The sequence below is a fragment of the Marmota marmota genome, unplaced genomic scaffold, assembly GCF_001458135.2.
Source record: "Marmota marmota marmota unplaced genomic scaffold, marMar, whole genome shotgun sequence".
Taxonomy (NCBI): Eukaryota; Metazoa; Chordata; class Mammalia; order Rodentia; family Sciuridae; genus Marmota; species Marmota marmota.
In genome coordinates, this window is record NW_025999898.1 from 918,947 (window position 1) to 940,530 (window position 21,584).

Genomic DNA, 21,584 nt, shown 5'->3' on the forward strand with positions numbered 1-21,584 from the left:
TAATAAATGCTCTTGGCTCGAGTTTTTTCCTTTCTTTACATCTCATGGCTGAACATGTTGTCTACCATGGTATAGCATCTCCCCTTATCAGAACTGAGTCATAATTTTTTTTTTTTTTTTGGTGCTGGGGATTGAATCCAGGGCTTTGTGTCTGCTAGGCAAGCACTGTACCACTGAACTATGCCCCTCATTGAAAAACTAAACTAGTTTTTCAATGAAAATCATTTATCAATCTTTTCATCCCACTATACCTCCAATTTTCTACTGATATACTTTATTTTAGAATGGCAACTCATTTCTCAGTATCAGTTCATAGAAAAAGGCCTGGGGTTTTTGATTCAGAGTTCAAGATCATAAGAGATAGGAGTAAGGATAGAGTATCTATGTTGCTTTGTTGGACCACCTGGCCTCCACTAGACCACCACCCCAACAGCTCCTGAGGAAGAGGCCAGTTGTGATGGCAAGGCTGCAACCTGCTAGAGTGGGATCCCTATTTCTGGAGAGGTTGGACAGGGGTCTGACCAGGGAAGGCCATGAACTCACTGAGGATTCAGAGATCAAAGAGGAGGATGTGGAACCGAAAGATTTGCCTAGAATTTCTCCACCTTTTCCATGAAGGTTTGGTCTGGGAGTAGCACTTCCACGGTGTAGCTGATGTGTTTAGAATGAACCAGGCTGTAGGTGTTGTCGAACCTTAAGACATCTGCAGTGAGCAATAGACATTCAGACAGGATGCTCCATCTGGGACCCTGCCCTCCATGGTGGTAAATACATGTGTGGGTGCCCAGCCAGGGAACCATTGCTAGGGCTGAGAGCCCAGAGCCAGTCCCACACTGTGTCTATCAGAACCAGGGGCCCTTACCTGGTGGGAAGACCTGGATGACCTTTGAAGACTCCTCCCCTGCCCCCACCTCCAGGTGGAGCTGTTTCCTGCCAACACTCACAGACACCAGTCTTGAGGCAGGTGAGCCTCCCATCCTCAGGCACCAGGTGGGCATTGTAGCGCTGGCTGGGCAGCACCTCTGTCATCTCCCCAGCCCTCTGCCGCTCCCCCATCTTGGTCTTCAGGAAAACCCCAAAGCCAATGTCTCCACCATCTGATGCAAATTGCCACCTGCAACAGACAGAGCCCCACTGATGACCTCCTGCCCAGGCTCTGGAGCCTCTTCCAGTTGCACCCAGGTGTGGAGCGGTCGCTGTCCCTACCTGAGCACACAGCCTGGGAACAGGATCTCATTTTCCACATGCTGGGAGGAGCCACGGCCCACGGTCACTGTGTGCTCATACTGCATCCTCACCTGCTTGCACAGGTGGTAGCTCTTGGGCACCTCACCCTCGTAGTTGATCTGTGGGTGAAGGTGGGTGAGTAGACACTAGGCCACGGTGGTCTCCCCTCTGTCCCCATCCTCTGGGCACTCCATACCTTAGTTATGCACTTGGGGTTGCCATCAGGGTCAGTCAGAGTCCCCCCAAACTCCACAGGCAGCTGGTCGGGGCTGATGAACTTTGACAGCTCCTGCTTCCAGTTGTCTGTATGGGAACAAGAGGGAGCCTCCAAGGGGCTCAGGGATGGCAAAGGGGACCCAGCCCAGTTTTGACCTATATCCATGTGTTCCCCTCTCCTTGGAGTGCTTCTGGTCTTCATTCCCAGGAGCAATCCTGTCTCTAGGGATGGAAGCTGAGTAGCTCTGGGCCTAGGCTTGGAACTCAGCATGTGCTTCTGTGACTAATTCCTGCTCCAGGCCTGCACCATTCTCACTGCCCCTCTAGGCCTGACCTGTCCAGGTGTTGGCTCATTGATTGTCTTGACAGGGAGTCAGACTAGCAACTTCTGAAGCCTGGGGTCTAGGACAGGGAGACCGTGACCTAGGTTTTGCCATCCCTTAGAGACTGAACTACATTCAGTCATTCCCTGCTCTTGGCTCTCAGAGGTTTCTAGCAACCTCAGGCCAAGCTTGTAACAATTCCTATCAAGTTTGTTCACCCCAAAGGAACAAAGGCATTGCAGGAACAAAGTAAAAGAAAGCAGAAGTGAATACCTAACATACCATGGTACAGAAATGGACTGCTGAAGCATAAAAGTGATGAAATAATCAAAGGGAAAAATCCCCCAAATTTGACATGAAAACATAGCACTAAGTTAAAAATCAGATAATAGGACAAATATGAACTGGGGAAAATGTGTGCCATAAATATGCCAGGATTAGTCAATGTACTTAATATATAAAGAGCACTTATAAATAAACAAGAAAATACTTCTCTAGAAAAGGGGTATGAGACCACAGGAGGCAAAAAACAAGAAATTCAAATAACCAATTTGAAAAAGTCCAACAACACAAGTCATAAAAGAAATCCAATGTAAAAAATAATAATTATGGCCAGAGTCTTTTAAATTATTAATGCACAATTTTGACAAGAGTGTAGAGAAATGAGCACATTCATGCATAGTTGGTGAAGTTAAATTATGCATTATGCATGGAGCACAACATTGTTAAAGGTACCATAGGTCCTAATAAGTGTTTTTCTTTGAAGGAAGAAAAAAAAATCCCTCTTGTTTTTATACAATGGAAAAAATGTGGTTGTGTACAAAAATCTATAAAGATATTCACTATTGATTTGTTTCTTTTTTTAAAATTTTTTATTGTTGGTTGTTCAAAACATTACATAGTTCTTGATATATCATATTTCACACTTTGATTCAAGTGGGTTATGAACTCCCATTTTTACCCCATATACAGATTGCAGAATCACATCAGTTACACATCCATTGATTTACATATTGCCATACTAGTGTCTGTTGTGTTCTGCTGCCTTTCCTATCCTCTACTATCCCCCCTCCCCTCCCCTCCCCTCCTCTCTTCTCTCTCTGCCCCCTCTACTGACATTCATTTGTCCCCCTTGTATTATTTTTCCCTTTCCCCTCACTTCCTCTTGTATCTACTTTTGTATAACTCTGAGGGTCTCCTTCCATTTCCATGCAATTTCCCTTCTCTCTCCCTTTCCCTCCCACCTCTCATCCCTGTTTAATGTTAATCTTCTTCTCATGCTCTTCGACCCTACTCTGTTCTTAGTTACTCTCCTTATATCAAAGAAGACATTTGGCATTTGTTTTTTAGGGATTGGCTAGCTTCACTTAGCATAATCTGCTCTAATGCCATCCATTTCCCTGTAAATTCTATGATTTTGTCATTTTTTAATGCAGAGTAATACTCCATTGTGTATAAATGCCACATTTTTTTTATCCATTCGTCTATTGAAGGGCATCTAGGTTGGTTCCACAGTCTTGCTATTGTGAATTGTGCTGCTATGAACATCGATGTAGCAGTGTCCCTGTAGCATGCTCTTTTTAGGTCTTTAGGGAATAGACCGAGAAGGGGAATAGCTGGGTCAAATGGTGGCTCCATTCCCAGCTTTCCAAGAAATCTCCATACTGCTTTCCAAATTGGCTGCACCAATTTGCAGTCCCACCAGCAATGTACAAGTGTACCCTTTTCCCCACATCCTCGCCAGCACTTGTTGTTGTTTGACTTCATAATGGCTGCCAATCTTACTGGAGTGAGATGGTATCTTAGGGTGGTTTTGATTTGCATTTCTCTGACTGCTAGAGATGGTGAGCATTTTTTCATGTACTTGTTGATTGATTGTATGTCCTCCTCTGAGAAGTGTCTGTTCAGGTCCTTGGCCCATTTGTTGATTGGGTTGTTTGTTCTCTTATTGTCTAATTTTTTGAGTTCTTTGTATACTCTGGATATTAGGGCTCTATCTGAAGTGTGAGGAGTAAAGATTTGTTCCCAGGGTGTAGGCTCCCTATTTACCTCTCTTATTGTTTCTTTTGCTGAGAAAAAACTTTTTAGTTTGAGTAAGTCCCATTTGTTGATTCTAGTTATTAACTTTTGTGCTATGGGTGTCCTATTGAGGAATTTGGAGCCCGACCCCACAGTATGTAGATCGTAGCCAACTTTTTCTTCTATCAGACGGCGTGTCTCTGATTTGATATCAAGCTCCTTGATCCATTTTGAATTAACTTTTGTGCATGGCGAGAGAAAGGGATTCAGTTTCATTTTGTTGCATATGGATTTCCAGTTTTCCCAGCACCATTTGTTGAAGATGCTATCCTTCCTCCATTGCATGCTTTTAGCCCCTTTATCAAATATAAGATAGTTGTAGTTTTGTGGATTGGTTTCTGTGTCCTCTATTCTGTACCATTGGTCCACCCGCCTGTTTTGGTACCAGTACCATGCTGTTTTTGTTACTATTGCTCTGTAGTATAGTTTGAAGTCTGGTATCGCTATACCGCCTGATTCACACTTCCTGCTTAGCATTGTTTTTGCTATTCTGGGTCTTTTATTTTTCCATATGAATTTCATGATTGCTTTCTCTATTTCTACAAGAAATGCCGTTGGGATTTTGATTGGCATTGCATTAAACCTATAGAGAACTTTTGGTAATATCGCCATTTTGATGATGTTAGTTCTGCCTATCCATGAACAGGGTATATTTTTCCATCTTCTAAGATCTTCTTCTATTTCTCTCTTTAGGGTTCTGTAGTTTTCATTGTATAAGTCTTTCACCTCTTTTGTTAGGTTGATTCCCAAGTATTTTATTTTTTTTGAAGATATTGTGAATGGAGTGGTTGTCCTCATTTCCATTTCAGAGGATTTGTCGCTGATATACAGGAATGCCTTTGATTTATGCGTGTTGATTTTATATCCTGCCACTTTGCTGAATTCATTTATTAGCTCTAATAGTTTCTTTGTAGAGCCTTTTGGGTCTGCTAGGTATAGAATCATATCATCTGCAAATAGTGATAATTTAAGTTCTTCTTTTCCTATTTTGATGCCTTTAATTTCTTTCGTCTGTCTAATTGCTCTGGCCAGTGTTTCGAGAACTATGTTGAACAGAAGTGGAGAGAGAGGGCATCCCTGTCTTGTTCCAGATTTTAGAGGGAATGCCTTCAGTTTTTCTCCATTCAGAATGATGCTAGCCTGAGGCTTAGCATAGATTGCTTTTACAATATTGAGGTATGTTCCTGTTATCCCTAGTTTTTCTAGAGTTTTGAACATAAAGGGATGCTGTACTTTGTCGAATGCTTTTTCCGCATCTATCGAGATGATCATATGGTTCTTATTTTTAAGTCTATTGATGTGGTGAATAACATTTATTGATTTCCGTATATTGAACCAGCCTTGCATCCCAGGGATGAATCCTACTTGATCATGGTGCACAATTTTTTTGATATGTTTTTGTATCCGATTCGCCAGAATTTTATTGAGGATTTTTGCATCTAGGTTCATTAGAGATATTGGTCTGTAGTTTTCTTTCTTTGAAGTGTCTTTGTCTGGTTTAGGTATCAGGGTGATGTTGGCCTCATAGAATGAATTTGGAAGTTCTCCCTCCTTTTCTATTTCCTGAAGTAGCTTGAAAAGTATTGGTATTAGTTCTTCTTTAAAGGTTTTGTAAAATTCTGCTGTATACCCATCCGGTCCTGGGCTTTTCTTAGTTGGTAGTCTTTTGATGGTTTCTTCTATTTCCTCAATTGATATTGGTCTGTTTAGGTTGTCTATATCCTCCTGACTCAATCTGGGCAGATCATATGACTTAAGAAATTTATCTATGCCTTCACTATCTTCTAATTTATTGGAGTATAAGGATTCAAAATAGTTTTTGATTATCTTCTGTATTTCTGAAGTGTCTGTTGTGATATTGCCTTTTTCATCCCGTATGCTAGTAATTTGAGTTCTCTCTCTTCTTCTCTTCGCTAGCATGGCTAAGGGTCTGTCGATTTTGTTTATTTTTTCAAAGAACCAACTTTTAGTTTTGTCAATTTTTTCAATTGTTTCTTTTGTTTCGATTTCATTAATTTCAGCTCTGATTTTAATTATTTCTTGCCTTCTACTTCTTTTGCTGTTGTTTTGCTCTTCTTTTTCTAGGATTTTGAGATGAAGTATGAGATCATTTATTTGTTGGTTTTTTCTTTTTTTAAGGAATGAACTCCAAGCAATGAATTTTCCTCTTAGAACTGCTTTCAATGTGTCCCATAGATTCCGATATGTTGTGTCTGTGTTTTCATTTATCTCTAAGAATTTTTTAATTTCCTCCTTGATGTCTTCTATAACCCATTGATCATTCAGTAACCTATTGTTCATTCTCCAAGTGATGTATGCTTTTTCCTTCCTTCTTTTATCGTTGATTTTCAGTTTCATTCCATTATGATCAGATAAGATGCATGGTATTATCTCTACTCCTTTATATTGTCTAAGAGTTGCCCTGTGACATAATATATGATCTATTTTTGAGAAGGATCCATGTGCTGCTGAGAAAAAAGTGTAACTGCTTGATGTTGGGTGGTATACTCTATATATGTCAATTAGGTCTAGGTTATTAATAGTGTTATTGAGTTCTATAGTTTCCTTATTCAACTTTTGTTTGGAAGATCTGTCCAGTGGCGAGAGAGGTGTGTTGAAGTCTCCCATGATTATGGTATGGTGGTCTATTAGACTCTTGAACTTGAGAAGAGTTTGTTTGACGAACATAGCTGCACCATTGTTTGGGGCATAAATATTTATGATTGTTATGTCTTGTTGGTGTATGGTTCCCTTAAGCAGTATGTAGTGTCCCTCTTTATCCCTTTTGATTAACTTTGGCTTGAAATCTATTTTATTTGATATGAGTATGGACACTCCTGCTTGTTTCCGAAGTCCATATGAGTGATATGATTTTTCCCAACCTTTCACCTTCAGCCTATGTATGTCTTTTCCTATCAAATGCGTCTCCTGTAGGCAGCATATTGTTGGGTCTTGTTTTGTGATCCATTCTACTAGCCTGTGTCTCTTAATTGGTGAGTTTAAGCCATTAACATTAAGCAGGTCTGCCCACCTTGCAGGCGCGGGTGGCGGCTCCGCTCTGCCCCCTCTCCAATTGGGGTCACACGACCACCACGCCAGCGAGCCGCTGGGCCTGCTCCGGGCGCTGGCGGCGGCCCGGCTCCTCCCCTCTGGCTCAACGACAAAGCGAGAGAGACTCGGGTGTCTGTGACTCACCCTCCCTACCAGGAGACCAACTGTTTCTGTCGCCGCTGGTATTGATGAAGTTCTCTCCTCCACCGCTTTCTGATGACATCAGATCTCTGCCATGTTGGTATCCTATGCGAATGGCAGCATTTCGTTCCCTTTGCCGGGTGACCAAAGCAACGGGTGAGTCCTGACCGGCCCTCACAGGCCCCGTCTCAGTCCTGTTGCCACTGCCCACGAAGGCTCGGTTGGTATTTACCTCCACAGTACTCAGCAGGACCCGGACCAAGAAGCAGTTTCCGCGGACTCCTTAGCCCTGGGCCAGAGCAGTTCTGGGAGCCGGAACTCGGCCCGTGCTCGGTGTATGCTCTGATAAGAGCAGGCTCCGAGAAGCAGTTTCCGCGGGTTATTTAGCACTGAGCCTGAGTAATTTGTCTGCAAGCCGCAGGCGAATGGCAGCCTGAAATTACCTGTTCTATGGCTGAATGAGCTGCGATCAGTCGAAAACAGGGATGGTGACGTCAGCCCTCCAAGATGGTGGCCGCTGGCCTCCTCTGTGGTCTGACCGGTGTGGAGAACTGAATTGGACCGCTTCCTTCCCCCATCTAGAACCCAGAATTCCTTGATTTGTTTCTAATGGTAAAAATAATACAACCTAAATGTAATTTTGCTAAAATGGAAAAATGTTTATCACATGATAAGTGATAACAAAATGGTAATAGGTGGGAAGCACATTTTAATTTTTGGAAGTATATTCCTTTGAAATAGACAGTAGATGTTACCAGTAGTTCCTTCAGTGACAAGATTTTCCCTCCTTCCTTATCCATTTCTGAATTTTCCATATTTCTAAATAGAATGAGTTGTATAACTTGGAAAAACCTGGGTCTCATTCTCCTCACTTTATGGATGGATGAGAAAACTGAGACAAACACAGCAAGTGATACATCTCTCTTCAGCTAGTAAGTTGCAAAGTCAACCCTTAAATCCAAAACTCCCAACCTCAAATCAGGGCCCCCCCCCATCCTGCCTCTGGAGATGACCCTCGAAGACCCTCCTGGTCCCTTTGCCCTCTTGCTATTATGCACATTACCAGAGCAGTTGCCACGAAGCTGTGGGTCCCAAAGCCTGGTGCCCTCAGATGCAGGTACCATCAGGTCTGCTGAGGGGCAGAACCTAGCTCAGGCTCCAGGCTGCAGAGGAGGCCCCAGACAACTCACTCACCTCCCAGAATCACCACCTTCCTGCATGTCTCCTTACTCATGTAGGACTTAATCAGGTTGAAGGCCACGGCAAACAGGCTGGGGGCTGAAACAGGCACAGAGCTCTCCCTTGGGCAGTCAGCTGGGGGAACTGGCTCTCCTGGGGTCTCAGGTGCCTACCCATCACCTCCACATCCCCCAATCCCCAAATGGGTTGATTCACTTACGTCTCACAATAATTATATGCTTTAAAATCTCAGGGTAATTTGCCTCGAGTGCAGAGAGAAACTGTGGAGTCAAAGACAGAAGTGAAATGTGTATAAATACTATCCCCTATGTCTGCCCCACCCTCAAGGCTCCAGAGGGCACACCCTTGGTTGTCCTTTACTGCCAGCTATCCAAGACATGCACACAGATGCTCAGGCACATAGTAGAGCCACACTTCCCAGTTGAGTCCTGGTCCCAGTCATCTCCTTGATGCCATTGATATATATATATTTTTTTTTTTCAGGTACCAGGGATTGACCTCAGGGGCACTTGACCACTGAGCCACATCCCCAGCCCTATTTTGTATTTTATTAGAGACAGGGTCTCACTGAGTTGCTTAGCAAGCCTTGCTAAATTGCTGAGGCTGGCTTTGAACTTGTGATCCTCCTGCCTTCACCTCCCAAGCTGCTGGGATTATAGGTGTGCACCACCGCGCCCAATCTCATTGGTATATATTCTTGATAGGTAGGTCCCCACTCATGCAGACAAGAAAATTCCCATTCAAGACTCTAGAAGGCTCCCTCCCCTATGACTCAGACAATAGTTCAACTTCAGGACTGAGACAGACTTGCTGTATAATATTCAAAATTGCAAGGCATGTTTTTTAAAATTAAGTTATTTTCATATCATACATCTTACCCTATCCAAGTGTAAAATTCAGTAGCTTTTAGTCACATGTGCAACCATCACTGCTATCTAGCTCCAGAACATTTTTAACTGACCCAAAGGAAATCTTGTACCCATGAACAGTAACTTCCCATTCTCCTTCCCTCTACCCAAGGCAATCATGAGTAGACTTTCTGTCTCTTGTGCTTAGACTATTCTGGATGTTTCATCTACAGAAGCTTCTTGACTTTACAATGGGGTTGCATCTAGATAAACCCTATGTAAGCTGAATATACCCTAAGGAAAAATGCATTGAATCCACCTAAGGTGCAGGACACCCTGGCTTAGCAGCACAGAGCGAGAGTTGTTTCCCCTTGTGATCGCAGGACTGACTGGGAACTGTGGCTCACACAACTCAGCATCACAAGAATACTGTATCCCATATCACCAGCCCAGGAAAAGATCCAAATTCAAAACTTGAAGGACAGTTTCCAATGAATGCCTATTGCTTTTGCACCATGGTAAAACCGAATGATCATGAAGTAGAATCGTTTTAAGTGGAGGAACATCCCTTTTTTGTTCAGCTGGATTTCATTTCATACAATGTTTTTGGGGCCTTTTCTTTAAACAGATAGTAAGAATACTAATCAAGCCATTACAAAAAAAAAAAAGTTTAATTTAGGTTCTTTGCTATCCCGAGTGAAACAAAAAGAAAGGAAAAGTAAAACTTCTGCTTCTGTGGCCCAGGCCTCTACTCACTTTTCCTTCCCTCCTCAGAGCCCCTAGCACCTACTAACTCCCAGGAAAGAAGCAACAAAGAATGTCAGAGGCTTGAAGCTGGGGGGGTGGGCAGCTCCTGGGGAGAGGAAGATCAGTGGGTATCTGGGAATGAGATGGGAGTATGAAAAAGGAAGGCATCCACAGGTCCCCTGGTAGGTCTGGGATAGACTTCATTGTGACCTGTTGGGTACCAGATGGTGACTTTGGGATGCCAAGTCTCAATGCAGGACTGTGGCTTTGACACATTGCTGCCAATGCTTGGGTGGATACTTACCTGGCAATGGGAGACAGGAGGACCACCCACATCAACAATTGGAGAGGGAAAGGCCCGGTATTTGGGCCACCTGGAATCCTGCTGGGGAGGAGGAAAGGGATCACCTCACTTCCTGAGCAAACTCCACTCCTGGCTTCCACAAATGCCGCAGGCTCAGCCCCTCCAAATCAACAATGGCTGTGATTTTCTCCACCTTCTTTCCCAACTGCAAGATAATATCAGGAGATGAGTGTCTGTGAGAGTCAGTGTCCCCCATGTCCCAGCCAAGACAGGGCTAGGCTTAATCCTAGGGCATTGGTTTGTCTTGGTTTTTCCTGGCTTGGAGGTTTCATGTCAAGGAGAGAGGTGCAGAGAAGGGGCTATTCTAAGCAAGGCCAGAACCAGAATGGCCCAAGGCCTGCCTTCTTCATCCGTCCACTATAAGGCAAATCACTGTGTCTCAGTTCCCTTCTCTGTATAGGGGGAATGAGATATCTCCCTCTTCAAATGAGGCTGCAGAGGGCGGGTTAGCCCAGAGGCTGAGCACAACCCTGGGGACAGTCAGGAGAGGAATGAGTTCTAGCTCAGCCATGTGTTTTGTGGCCTTGGGTAGATCTTTGGCCTCTCATTCCATCCTGGGTGCTACTAGGAGCACAGGAGTCAAGGAGCTTTGGGAGGCAGATTCTGGATGTGGGTCCAGAATATGGGAAGGTGCATGGATGCTGTGGGGCAGCCTTGAGGGTGCCGGGCAGCAGGCCGTGTGTGTGGCGGGGGTGGGGGGATGGCAGGTGCTCACACCTTCTGAGTCTGCAGTTCACATTGGTGCAGGAGCAGCTCACAGTTCTGGAATTTGTCCCTGAGCAGATCCTGTTTGGTGGTGGAGAGGAAGAGGCCCTTGACGTCCAGGCCTGCTGCGATGTGGTACCAGAGAGGGCCACCCTCACGGTCATGGCCACAGATGCTATTAGCGCCCTATATCTTGACCACCTGGATGACCACAAGAAGGGGGCTCAGGGTCTTGGGTTGAGGGTCTGGGGAGCAGGGGCAGGTTTGAGGGAGACACACCTCAGGAGGCTGCCATGCAAGGATGTTGTCCAGGTCCTGTTGCTTCCGGAACTCCATGTGCTGCGGAGACAGGACAGGGGCTTAAGACTTGGCTTGTCTCAAAGGCTTCTACAGAGACCTGGGGATATCAGGCCAGGTCCTTCTTCCTGCAACAACTAGGGGCCAATTAGAGCATTCTCAGACCCCACCTACATAGAACTGAGGATGGGTACAGAAGGGGATACCATTCTGAGAGGGAAAAGGAAGAAAAGATCCAGAAAGGGCCAGGTGAGGCTTGATTCTCTCCCTGCATCCTCCATTTGCTCTGTCTGTTCCACCTATCCCATGGCCAACCAATATGGAAAACAGTACGGGAGCAAAAGTTAGCCAATATGGAAAACAGTACGGAGATTCCTTGGAAAACTGAGAATTGAAATACCATTTGACCCAGTTATCCCTCTACTCAGTGGGCTATCCTCAAAGGACTTAAAAACAGCATACTACAGGGACACAGCCACATCAATGTTTATAGCAGCACAATCACAATAGCTAAACTGTAGAACCAACCTAGATGTCCTTCAGTAGATGAATGGATAAAAAATGTGGCATATATACACAATGGAATATTACTCAGCAATAAAAGAGAACAAAATCATGGCATTTGCAGGTAAATGTATGGAGTTGGAGAAGATAATGCTAAGTGAAGTTAGCCAATCCCCCCAAAAAAACAAATGCCAAATGTTTTCTCTGATATAAAGGAGACTGATTCATAGTGGGGTAGGGAGGGGGAGCATGGGAGGAATAGATGAACTGTAAATAGGGCAGAGAGGTGGGAGGGGAAGGGAGGGGGCAGGGGGTTAACAAGGATGGTGAAATGTGATGGACATCATCATCCAAAGTACATGTATGAAGACATGAATTGGTATCAACATACTTTGTATACAACCAGAGATATGAAAAATTGTGCTGTGTATGTGTAATAAGAATTGTAATGCATTCTGCTATCATTTATTTTTTAAAAAATCAATTAAAAATTAAAAAAAAAAGTCAAACTCTATTCCTTGGACTCTAGTCCCTTTTAGACAAAAAACCTAGACTCTCTATGGAAGGAAGCCTGCAGGGCATGGCTGATGGGCCTGGATCACCCATGCAGCCTTGTCTCTCTCATTGTTCTCTACAATGTGACCTCCCTGTACTTCTGGAGGCTCTTGGATTGTGCCTTCTGCTTCTTCTCTTCACATGCCTGCCTCCTTTGGGGCATTCATGCCCCAAATGACATACCCATGACCAACCCTTCTTCCTTCCTTCCTTCCTTCCTTCCTTCCTTCCTTCCTTCCTTCCTTCCTTCCTCCCTTTCTCCCTCCTTCCCTCTCTCCATCTCTCCTGTTTTACTGTTTTCATTGTACTTCCCACTCTCAGGAATTCTCTTATTTGTCTAGTTTATTTGTTCATCTGTTTTCTTTTTTCTCTCTCTTCCTGTCACCTCACTCTTCTCCTAGCACAGAGCCAGGTTTACTGTCAGGACTGAATAAATGCTGAATGAATGAAAGAGTGAATTTGTGTCTTGATATAAGGCTTGAAATAAGAAGCAGGACCAGGCTAGGCTGGAGGATATTGCACTCACCTTCCGCAGCATGTCCTCTGATTTTTTCAGGTCAAAGCTCCGAGCTGCAACAAGAGGACAGGACCATGACTATAGAATCCTAAGGCTTGCTTTGGGCATCAGGAAAGAGCAGCCCTCCCTGCCCCACTCTCCAGGCTAGTTTTGTCTCCTCTTATTCAGAGCACCCTGATATCCACACCTGGAGGCACAGGGGGCTCAAGCAAGAACCAACGTACCCTTCCTGAGTCCCAGGAAAATTTGGTTCAGACCACTTGGTTCCCTAGGCTGATGATGGTGGAAATGTCCCTCTCTGGGCCTTGGAAGTGGTGGGAAGTGAAACCACTAGCCAGGAGGAAGGTAAGAAAAGAAGGTATCCAAAGAAACAGAAAATTAAGTCCCTGCCATATCCACCGCTACTGCCAGGATCTTGGGGGCCCTTTTCCTGTTGTTCCAGAAAAGTCAGTGAGAAAGCAGACCCTCCAAATCTTGTGGCTGAGAATTGTTTAAATCTGCAAATCACAAACTTTTTGGCCTCAGAAACCCTTTATGTACTTAAAAATCATCAAAGATGGCAATGAGCTTAAGTTCATTTGGATTGTATCTGCCCATATTTACCATATTAGAAGTTAAAATTGAGAATTTTTTAAATACAAGAATTCATAAACACATATTCCCTTTTGTTCAAAGCAATGATGTTATTTCACATCGCGGAGCCTCTGGAAAATCTGGTATAAGAAAACAAGAATGAAAAATGCAAATAATGTTAGAGAGTTATTAAGAAAATAGTTAAGGGTGGGGGTTGTGGCTCAGTGGTAGAGCGCTTGTTTAGCATGCATGAGGCACTGGGTTTGATCCCTGGTACCATATAAAAATAAAAAATAAAAAAAAAGGTATCATGTCCATCTACAACTGAAAAAATTAAAAAAAAAATAGTTAAGACATTAGGAACTAATGATCCAGAAAGATCTTGGAACACTTTGGGTTTCCTGGAGCATATTTTGAGAACCACTGGTTTAAGTTGTGAATAACTTAAAATACATAAAGAGTACAAATCAAAACTTATTTTCCAATATTGTTACCAACCTTCAGTATGACTTCGGGACAATCTTTTCTCTCTTGTAGTGCAGTTTCCTTACCTCTCAATTAAGGCTGTCCATTACCCAAAAGCCCTACTTCTTAGGATCCCCTGACAAAAGCATTTGCATATATGTGCAGAAGGGAAGTGTACAATGTTATCCCTTCTGAAGTATTTGTAATAAAAAAAAAATGGAAACAACCTGAATGTCCAGCTCTAGGGAACTGGTTAAATAAATGGAGGGTCCCTCTATACTGTGAAATACTATATGACTATTAGAAACGATAAGATGAATTAATATATAGATTTTTATGATGTGACTATGTTCAGAAAGTTCTACTGTAATTTAAATTTAAAAAAAAATAATAGTGCTTTTCACTGTCAGTGTGACTCAGCTTTCTATTACTTTAACAAGTCCCTGAGATAATCAACTTATAAAGAGAAAACGTTTATTTTGGCTCACAGTCTTGGAGGTTACCCTCCGTGATAAGGCAGACCTATTGTTTTTTAGGCCTTTGGTAGGAGGGCAGCACATCAGGCAGAAGCAGATAGAGAAGCAAAACTGCTCTCCTCATGGCCAGGAAGCAAAAGAGAAAAGGAGTGGGCCATGTGCCCAAGGACCAGAGGACCTCCCACAAGGCCCCACCTCTTAAGGGTTCCACTACCTGCCAGTAGCACCAATCTGAGGTCTAACCCTTTAACACATGGGTCTTTGGGGGACATTCTGAATCAAGACTGTAGCAACTAGTCACTCTTCAATATTTAAATATGTAGTTCAACTGGTCCATGGAGCAGATGAGGCCAACTTTGTCTTGCTGAGAATCAAGGGCTGCCAAGTGGGGGTCTTTTAAATCAACCATATAGAGTCACTTTTCAGAACATTCTGCAGTCATACAACAACACTGAGGAAGAAGAAAAATTTCAGTGACTTGGGGTAATGTTCTCAAAATAATAGGTGAACAGCCTGGTGTGGTGATGCACACCTGTAATCCCAATGACTCAGGAGGCTGAGGCAGGAGGATCGCAAGTTTGAGACGAGCCTGGACAACTTAATGAGACCCTGTCTCAAAATAAAAAATAAGTTAGGCATGGTGGCACACATGTGTAAGCCCAGTGGCTCAGAAGGCTGAGACACAAAGATAGTGAGTTTGAAGCCAGCCTCAGAAATTTAGCAGGCACTAAGTGACTCAGAGAGACCCCATCTCTAAATAAAACCCAAAAAAGGGCTGGGATGTGGCTCAGTGGTTAAGTGCCCCTGAATTCAAACCCTGGTACCAAAAATACAAAAAATAAAAATAAAAAGGGCTTGGGATGCCAGGCATGGTGGCACATGCCTGTAATCCCAGTGGCTTGGGAGGCTGAGGCAGGAGGATCTTGAGTTCAAAGCCAGCCTCAGCAACTTAGCAAGGACCTAAGCAACTTTGTGAGATGCTGTCTCAAAATAAAATATAAAAAGGGCTGGGGGGCAGGGGTTGTGGCTTAGCGGTAGAGCACTCACCTAGAACATGTGAGGCCCTGGGTTCAATCCTCAGCATCACATAAAAATAAATAAATAAGGGTATTGTGTCTAACCACAACAAAAAAATAAATATTTTAAAAAATAAAAAGGGCTGGGTATGTGGCTCAGTGGTTAAGTGTCCCTAGGTTCAATACCTGGTAACCCCCCTAACAAAAAAGCTTGGGATGTAACTAAGTGGTAGCTCACACTCCTGGTTTGAAGCCCCAGAAATGCAAAATCATCATCATCATCATCATCATCATCATCATCATCGAACAAAACAATATAGAGTGTATTAATTTGATGGTACTTTAAAAAAAATGATACATGTAAATTTACCTCATGACCATGGCGGAATTATGAGTGATTTGGATAGCCCCTTTTCCCAGACCTTCCAGATTTTCCATGATAAATATGTCCTGGTTTTATAATCAGAAAACTATCTGGGGATGTTATAAACAAATGAGAGTTAGGTCCCAGCAGGTTCTGCAGGCTGAGAAGGTTTTCAACACATGGACTCTTGGGGGACAAACCATAGCAAAACTTCCATCAAATCAGAAAAGAATCCTGATTAGAGTCATGAAGACCTGTATAGGACCTGGAGCAGGTGGCCTCCTTCCATTGGAACTCAGTTTCCTCATCTGTTTATTGGGAAAACAGCTGTCTGGGCCAGTTCCCAGCTCTCTTTCTCTTAGAGTCAACTTATCCTTCTTGGCTCATTCCACTTCCAACCTGATTCAACAGCATTTCTATTAAGTGTCCTTGGCTGGTGAGAACCAAGTGGTTTCACTTGGTCCCTTGTACCTTAGGCTGGTTCCCATTTTGACTTCATTTGGGCCTCAAGACAACCCTGAAAGCTGAGTAGGAGATAGACTCTATTTTCTTGTAAAGAGATGAGAAAACTGAGACCCAATAAAAGGAGGCCATCTGTCTCAAGTCCTATGCAGTTAGTAAAAGACACAGGTGTGATTAGACCCAGTCTTTGGGACTCCAGTTGGGATTCTTTTCTGATTTGGTAGCCCATTTTTCTGTGGTTTAGATGTGGTTTGTCTCCCAAGGGTTCATGTGTTGGAAGATTGGGTCTCCTATATAATGATGTTAAGAGGTGGTAGAAACTTCTAGAGGTAGAGCCTACTGGGAAATTATTGGGGGTATCATCCTTGGAAAGGATTTAAGTTCTCATGGGACTCCAATTAGTTCTTGTGAAAGGGATGTTGTAAAAGAACAAGATCCTCTCTGAATCTTGCTCTGGCTTCCTGTCTCATATGTGATCTCTCCCTTTGCATATATTCCCACCATAGTGCCACCCACGGTGACATGACTCATTCAAGAGGTTCCTCACCAGAGATCAAATTGATAGTGCCACCTGATTTGGGACTTTCAATTTCAAACTGTGAGATAAATAAGCCTCACTTCTTTATCAGCTACTTGGTCTCTGGTATTTCATTCAAGTAAGAGGAAAGGGACAAACACAAGTTTGAAAGGAATTCTAGGTAAAGAAAACTGCCTTCGTGAAGACCTTGAGCTGGGAATCCTGTTGGTTAAAGTATCATGACTTATAAAACAATACACCAGGCTTAGAGGCAAGTTGCCCTCACTGATTTTATGAAGACAATTCATCACCTACTAGGTTTTCTCTGTCATTCAGTGATTTGAATCCCTATGTAATCTGCAATAGTTGGGGTAGGCATGATAATTAACATGGTTTAGAATGATTTCCTCACAGACCCTGAAAACAATTCTGACCTTACTTTCTATCAAGAAGGAGTCTGTGTGGGAGTTACAGCTACATTCTCAGAGCCACAGAATAAAAGGATCTCCTGTCTGTGCTTTTGGATTCTGGGATTCCAACATTTATCTCAAATGCAAATTCTTCCCCAGACTCATTCTCTGAGAAGATATTAAGTGATTGGCATCTGTATTACCTTTAAAGAAAAGAGTAATAGTAAAAAAAAAAAAAAAAACACCCATATCCTATATCCCTGAATGTCCCCTTTCTGATCTCCAAAACTTAGCCAAGTTAAGAGAACAATGAGAGTAAGCTTGGACCAGAATATCCAGATACATATTATCTTGAAGGATACTGTCTTTCTCCCATATACACTGGGGGAAAGGGCAAGCTAATGTTATCTGTAGAAAAGTCATTTTTACATGTACACCAGAACAGTTGGTCCTTGGGATACTGATCATATAAACAAACTGTCTCTGTTGCCTAACTTATAAAATTGTCCTCTCAGCAGAGACTGGTGTGAAACTGAGGGCACTGTGGAAAGGAAACATGTCACTCATCCAGCAGGCCACCACTGGACAAAATGCAATGAGGGAGAGGAGGCACTGCTTGGCAAAACACCTTGAGGGATGGAGGTGTTATGTGTTCAGACTACAACCCCTGGACCTTCCTCATAGGTATTTCTCAGTAAAGCCTTATGCCTCATACCATCTCTGGGTATTTTCTTTGGTATCTCACCAATCTATCACCCTTTCCTGGCACAACTGGGCTGTGAACATGACAGCCTCTAAAATCAGACTGACGCGAATTTGCCACTTGCAAGCATGGTGAAATTCGTCAAATAGCTTAATTGCTCTGAACTACAGTTTCCTCCGATCAAAAAAAAATGAGGCTAATAATAATCTCTACCTCATTGGGCTGCTGTGTAAGAAGAAGAAAGAGGAAATAAAGGAGGAAAAAATAAATTAAAATTGCTTTATCCAGTTCCTAGTACAGAATTAGTGCTATGAATATGGCAGTTAAATAATACTATTCCTTGAGGGAGCCACCTCCAAGATGGCTGTTAGTAGTCCTCACCTCCTGGTATTCATGTCTGTTTAGATCCCTCCCACACTGAGCAGTGCTGAGCTGCATAACCAATAGGATACTGCAGAAATTATGGAGTATGATCATAATGGTGTTATCATTGGGATCACAAAGTCATTTTTTCCTCATTCTCTCGAATCATTCACTGTGGGAAAGCCAGCAGCTCTGTTCTACAGATACTCAAGCTGTCTTCTGGAAAGGCTCCTGTGAGGAGGAACTGAGGCCTCCTGCCAACAGCCAGCACTGACTAACCAGACATGTAAGACATCTTGGAAGCAGATCATCCAGCCCCATCAAACCCTCACTTGACAGCAGCCTTGAGCAACATTTTGTCTGCAACCTCATGATAGACTATACCAGAACCTCCCAGCTAAGCCTCCCCATAAATCCTGGCCACAGAAACTGGGAGATAATAAATGTTCCTAGATGTTTAAAACAGCTCTGTTTTGGAGTACAGCAGCTCACTCTAGCCTTGGGTTCTATCTACATCCATTCAATAAATAGCTACAGAAGAAAAAAAATAAATTGTGTCTACATGGAGCATGTACAAACTTTTTCCTTGTCATTATTCCCTAAATAACTCAGTATAATAAAACATTCACATAGCATTTGCATTTTTATTAGGTAACATAAGTCATCTACAAATGATGTAAAGTATATAGGAAGAGGTGAGTAGGCTATATGCAAATACTATGCCATTTTATGTGAAGGACTTGAACACCCATGGGTTTTGATATCTTCAGGAGGTCCTGGAACCAATCTTGTGGAAACAGAAAGATGACTGTAATTTGTTACCCAGCAACAGATACCTTTCACATGCCCCTGACTCTCATCCCACTGCATCCTCTATCCTCACCTCGGAGCCAGTGCAGGAGGAAGGAGTCATCAGCATTGGGCAAGGCAGATAGCACATCCTGGACATTGACCTGAAACTTTGGACAGACACATCGGGAAGAAGACTGGGATCAAAGAGTTTCCACGGTGCCCCCGATGCCTTCAGGGGGCTGGCGAGCCACCCTCAGGCCTGTTGGGTTTGCTGGCCCCTGAGTGAAGATGATACACCAAGGCTGGGAGAGCCAGGACCTGGGTTAAGCTGTGGCAATTCTTTTTCTCTCTATGGAAAATGGGATAATAATCAACTAGCTGCTCAAACCCTCAGAGAGGATTACATGTGGATTAAAGGTGGAAAGGATCCATGAGCCTGACTTTTCCTTCAGGGATGTGGGGATAGGGAACAGCCTGTTTCAGGGACCTGATCTTTATCATCAAGGAGCTCCCAGGCCAGATCAGGTGGCACAGTAGCTGCAAGAAGTATTAACTATAGAGATTGAGCAGTTTGCCCAATGTCACCTGGCCAGTGAGTGGCAGAGCCAGCAGGCTAAGGATGAATTTGGGTTAGAGCCCATCATCTAGGCCCAAGTAAGGAATGACTTGGCACATCCTGGGAGAGAGTCCTTCTCAGTCGGTCCCCAGGAGTTGCTCAGGGCAGTTCAGCTGGCCCTGCATCCACCAGACAGGATCTGAGGGCTGAGGTGCTGCTCTTGGATGGATGCTGCTGGCTGTACTATGGCTAAAGTCAGCCTTTAACACTGATGAATCTGGAAGGTGAAAGAGCACTGGACAGAGCCAGCTTCCCCAGTGTGGCCTTGCCTGAGTCACTTTCTCTATTTCTGAGTATCTATCTCTTTGGCCTTCAAAGAGAAACTGAACCTCCTCCAGGTCTCCCACCTGAAATGAGCTGATAACTTTTGTCTTCAGTATCATGAAGGAGTGTTTAGCTCTGAGATAAACTAATCCTGACATGAACTGCTATTGTATCTATTCCCTAAGTGAGGAAACAGGCTTAAATGCTTAACCAAGATGAGCATTTCTTTGATCTATTCTTGACCCCAGTGAGTTTCTTGTTTTGTTTTGTTTTGGTTGTTGTTTTATTTTTGGTACAGGGGATTGAACCCAGGGGTGCTTAACCACTGATCACATCCTCAGACCTTTTTTATATTATATTTAGAGACAGGGTCTTGCTGAGTTACTTAGGGTCTCACTAAATTGCTGAGGCTGGCTTTGAACTTGTGATTCTCCTGCCTCAGCCTCCCAAGCCACTGGGATTATAGGCATGCTCCACTGATTTCAGTGGTCTTGTAAGAGGATTCATTCCTGGCTAGGGCAAAATATCACTTTCTCAATGTTGAAATTTTGAGGGCAGAATTGGGGCCTCCTGTGCCCATGGAAGTGTGTGATCCCTACAGCCATGTAAGAAAAGACCTTGAGAACCTCTGAGGGACTCTCCCCAGGATAGAGAGGAAAATGTACTTTGTTCATGCTTCCTCTTGGGTTGTAGCTGAGGATGTAACCTGCCATGCCAGCCTCTCCCCATAGGGCCTGCAGCCCTCACCTGTGTTGCCCACTATAATAGCCATATATGCTTAAAACATGGCTAGTCTGAGTTGAGGTCTATGAGTATAAAATACAAGATTTCAAAAACTTAGTAAAAACAAAAACAAAAATTCACAATGAATCTTACACTGACTACTTGTTGAAGTGGTAATAATTTAACTATACTGGGTTCACAGTATATCTCTACTGGCTAGGGCTGGTGTAGCTTCTGGCCACCAAGATCCTAAGGGTTGGAAAGAGACCCAGAGCCCTGAGGAACTTCAAGGGCCTTGGGTCCTTTCCCTTGTGGGGCAGAAGAAAAAACCGAAGCTGGTGTAGAACTCTCTCCCACTCCCTCTGCCCCCTCACCTGAGCCAGTGACTTCTCCTGGGATGGGCTCAGGTCACCCACTTGTCCACTCATGCTGCTTATGGTATCAGGGGTGGGATCCAGCTCAGTGCTCCTGGGTTCAGGCCATCCTCTGTGGTTCCATCCAGACTGCCTGCCTTTTGCCCAGCTGGCAGCTCCACCCACAATTATCTCTGTCCAGAAGACCTGCCCCTTCTTATTGGACCTATAGTTCTTACCTTGATGTGACTGGCAGGGCTCATTCTTTGCTGGATGCCTGAGACACTGGCCCTTGAACTCAGACTGGCTTGGATTCAAAACCTCATTTGTAAAATGGTGACAGTGTAAGTGTTGCTTGCCTCACAGCATTGATGTGGTCATGTTGAAACTGACACTACTGTTGGCACCCACATGGAGGCTGGCACCCACATGGAGGCTGGCACCCACATGGAGGCTGTCCTCCACCCTGCCTCTCAGTTCCTTACCTTCTACTCCTATGGTCCCATCAGATGCCTCCTTGAGCCAAGGAAGACCACTTCTCACCACAGACAAAATGGAAATCACTTGTGATCATATCCCAGGCTCCATTTATCATCTGTGTCCGGAGCAACTGCTCTTGGGGCATGTGGCTTCAAGGTTGAGAAAGAGAATTTCCAGGCCCAGCATATGTGTGTCTAACTGTGAATTGAGCCACACCAGCCCTGGGAACCAGG

The 21,584-nt window shown here is 43.8% G+C and overlaps 1 protein-coding gene across 1 annotated transcript; it reads right to left on the bottom strand.

Moving 5' to 3' along the window:
- Positions 1 to 590: 590 nt before the first annotated feature.
- On the bottom strand, positions 591 to 20,961 carry LOC107158447 (putative SEC14-like protein 6). Its single transcript, XM_015504878.2, is given in 12 exon segments — positions 591 to 703; positions 945 to 1,114; positions 1,207 to 1,346; positions 1,424 to 1,530; positions 8,232 to 8,315; positions 8,437 to 8,497; positions 10,246 to 10,341; positions 10,914 to 11,102; positions 11,181 to 11,240; positions 12,784 to 12,827; positions 19,007 to 19,082; positions 20,893 to 20,961. Coding segments are annotated over 12 exon segments (1,194 nt in total). The 5' UTR covers positions 20,947 to 20,961.
- Between the last annotated feature and the right edge of the window lie 623 nt (positions 20,962 to 21,584).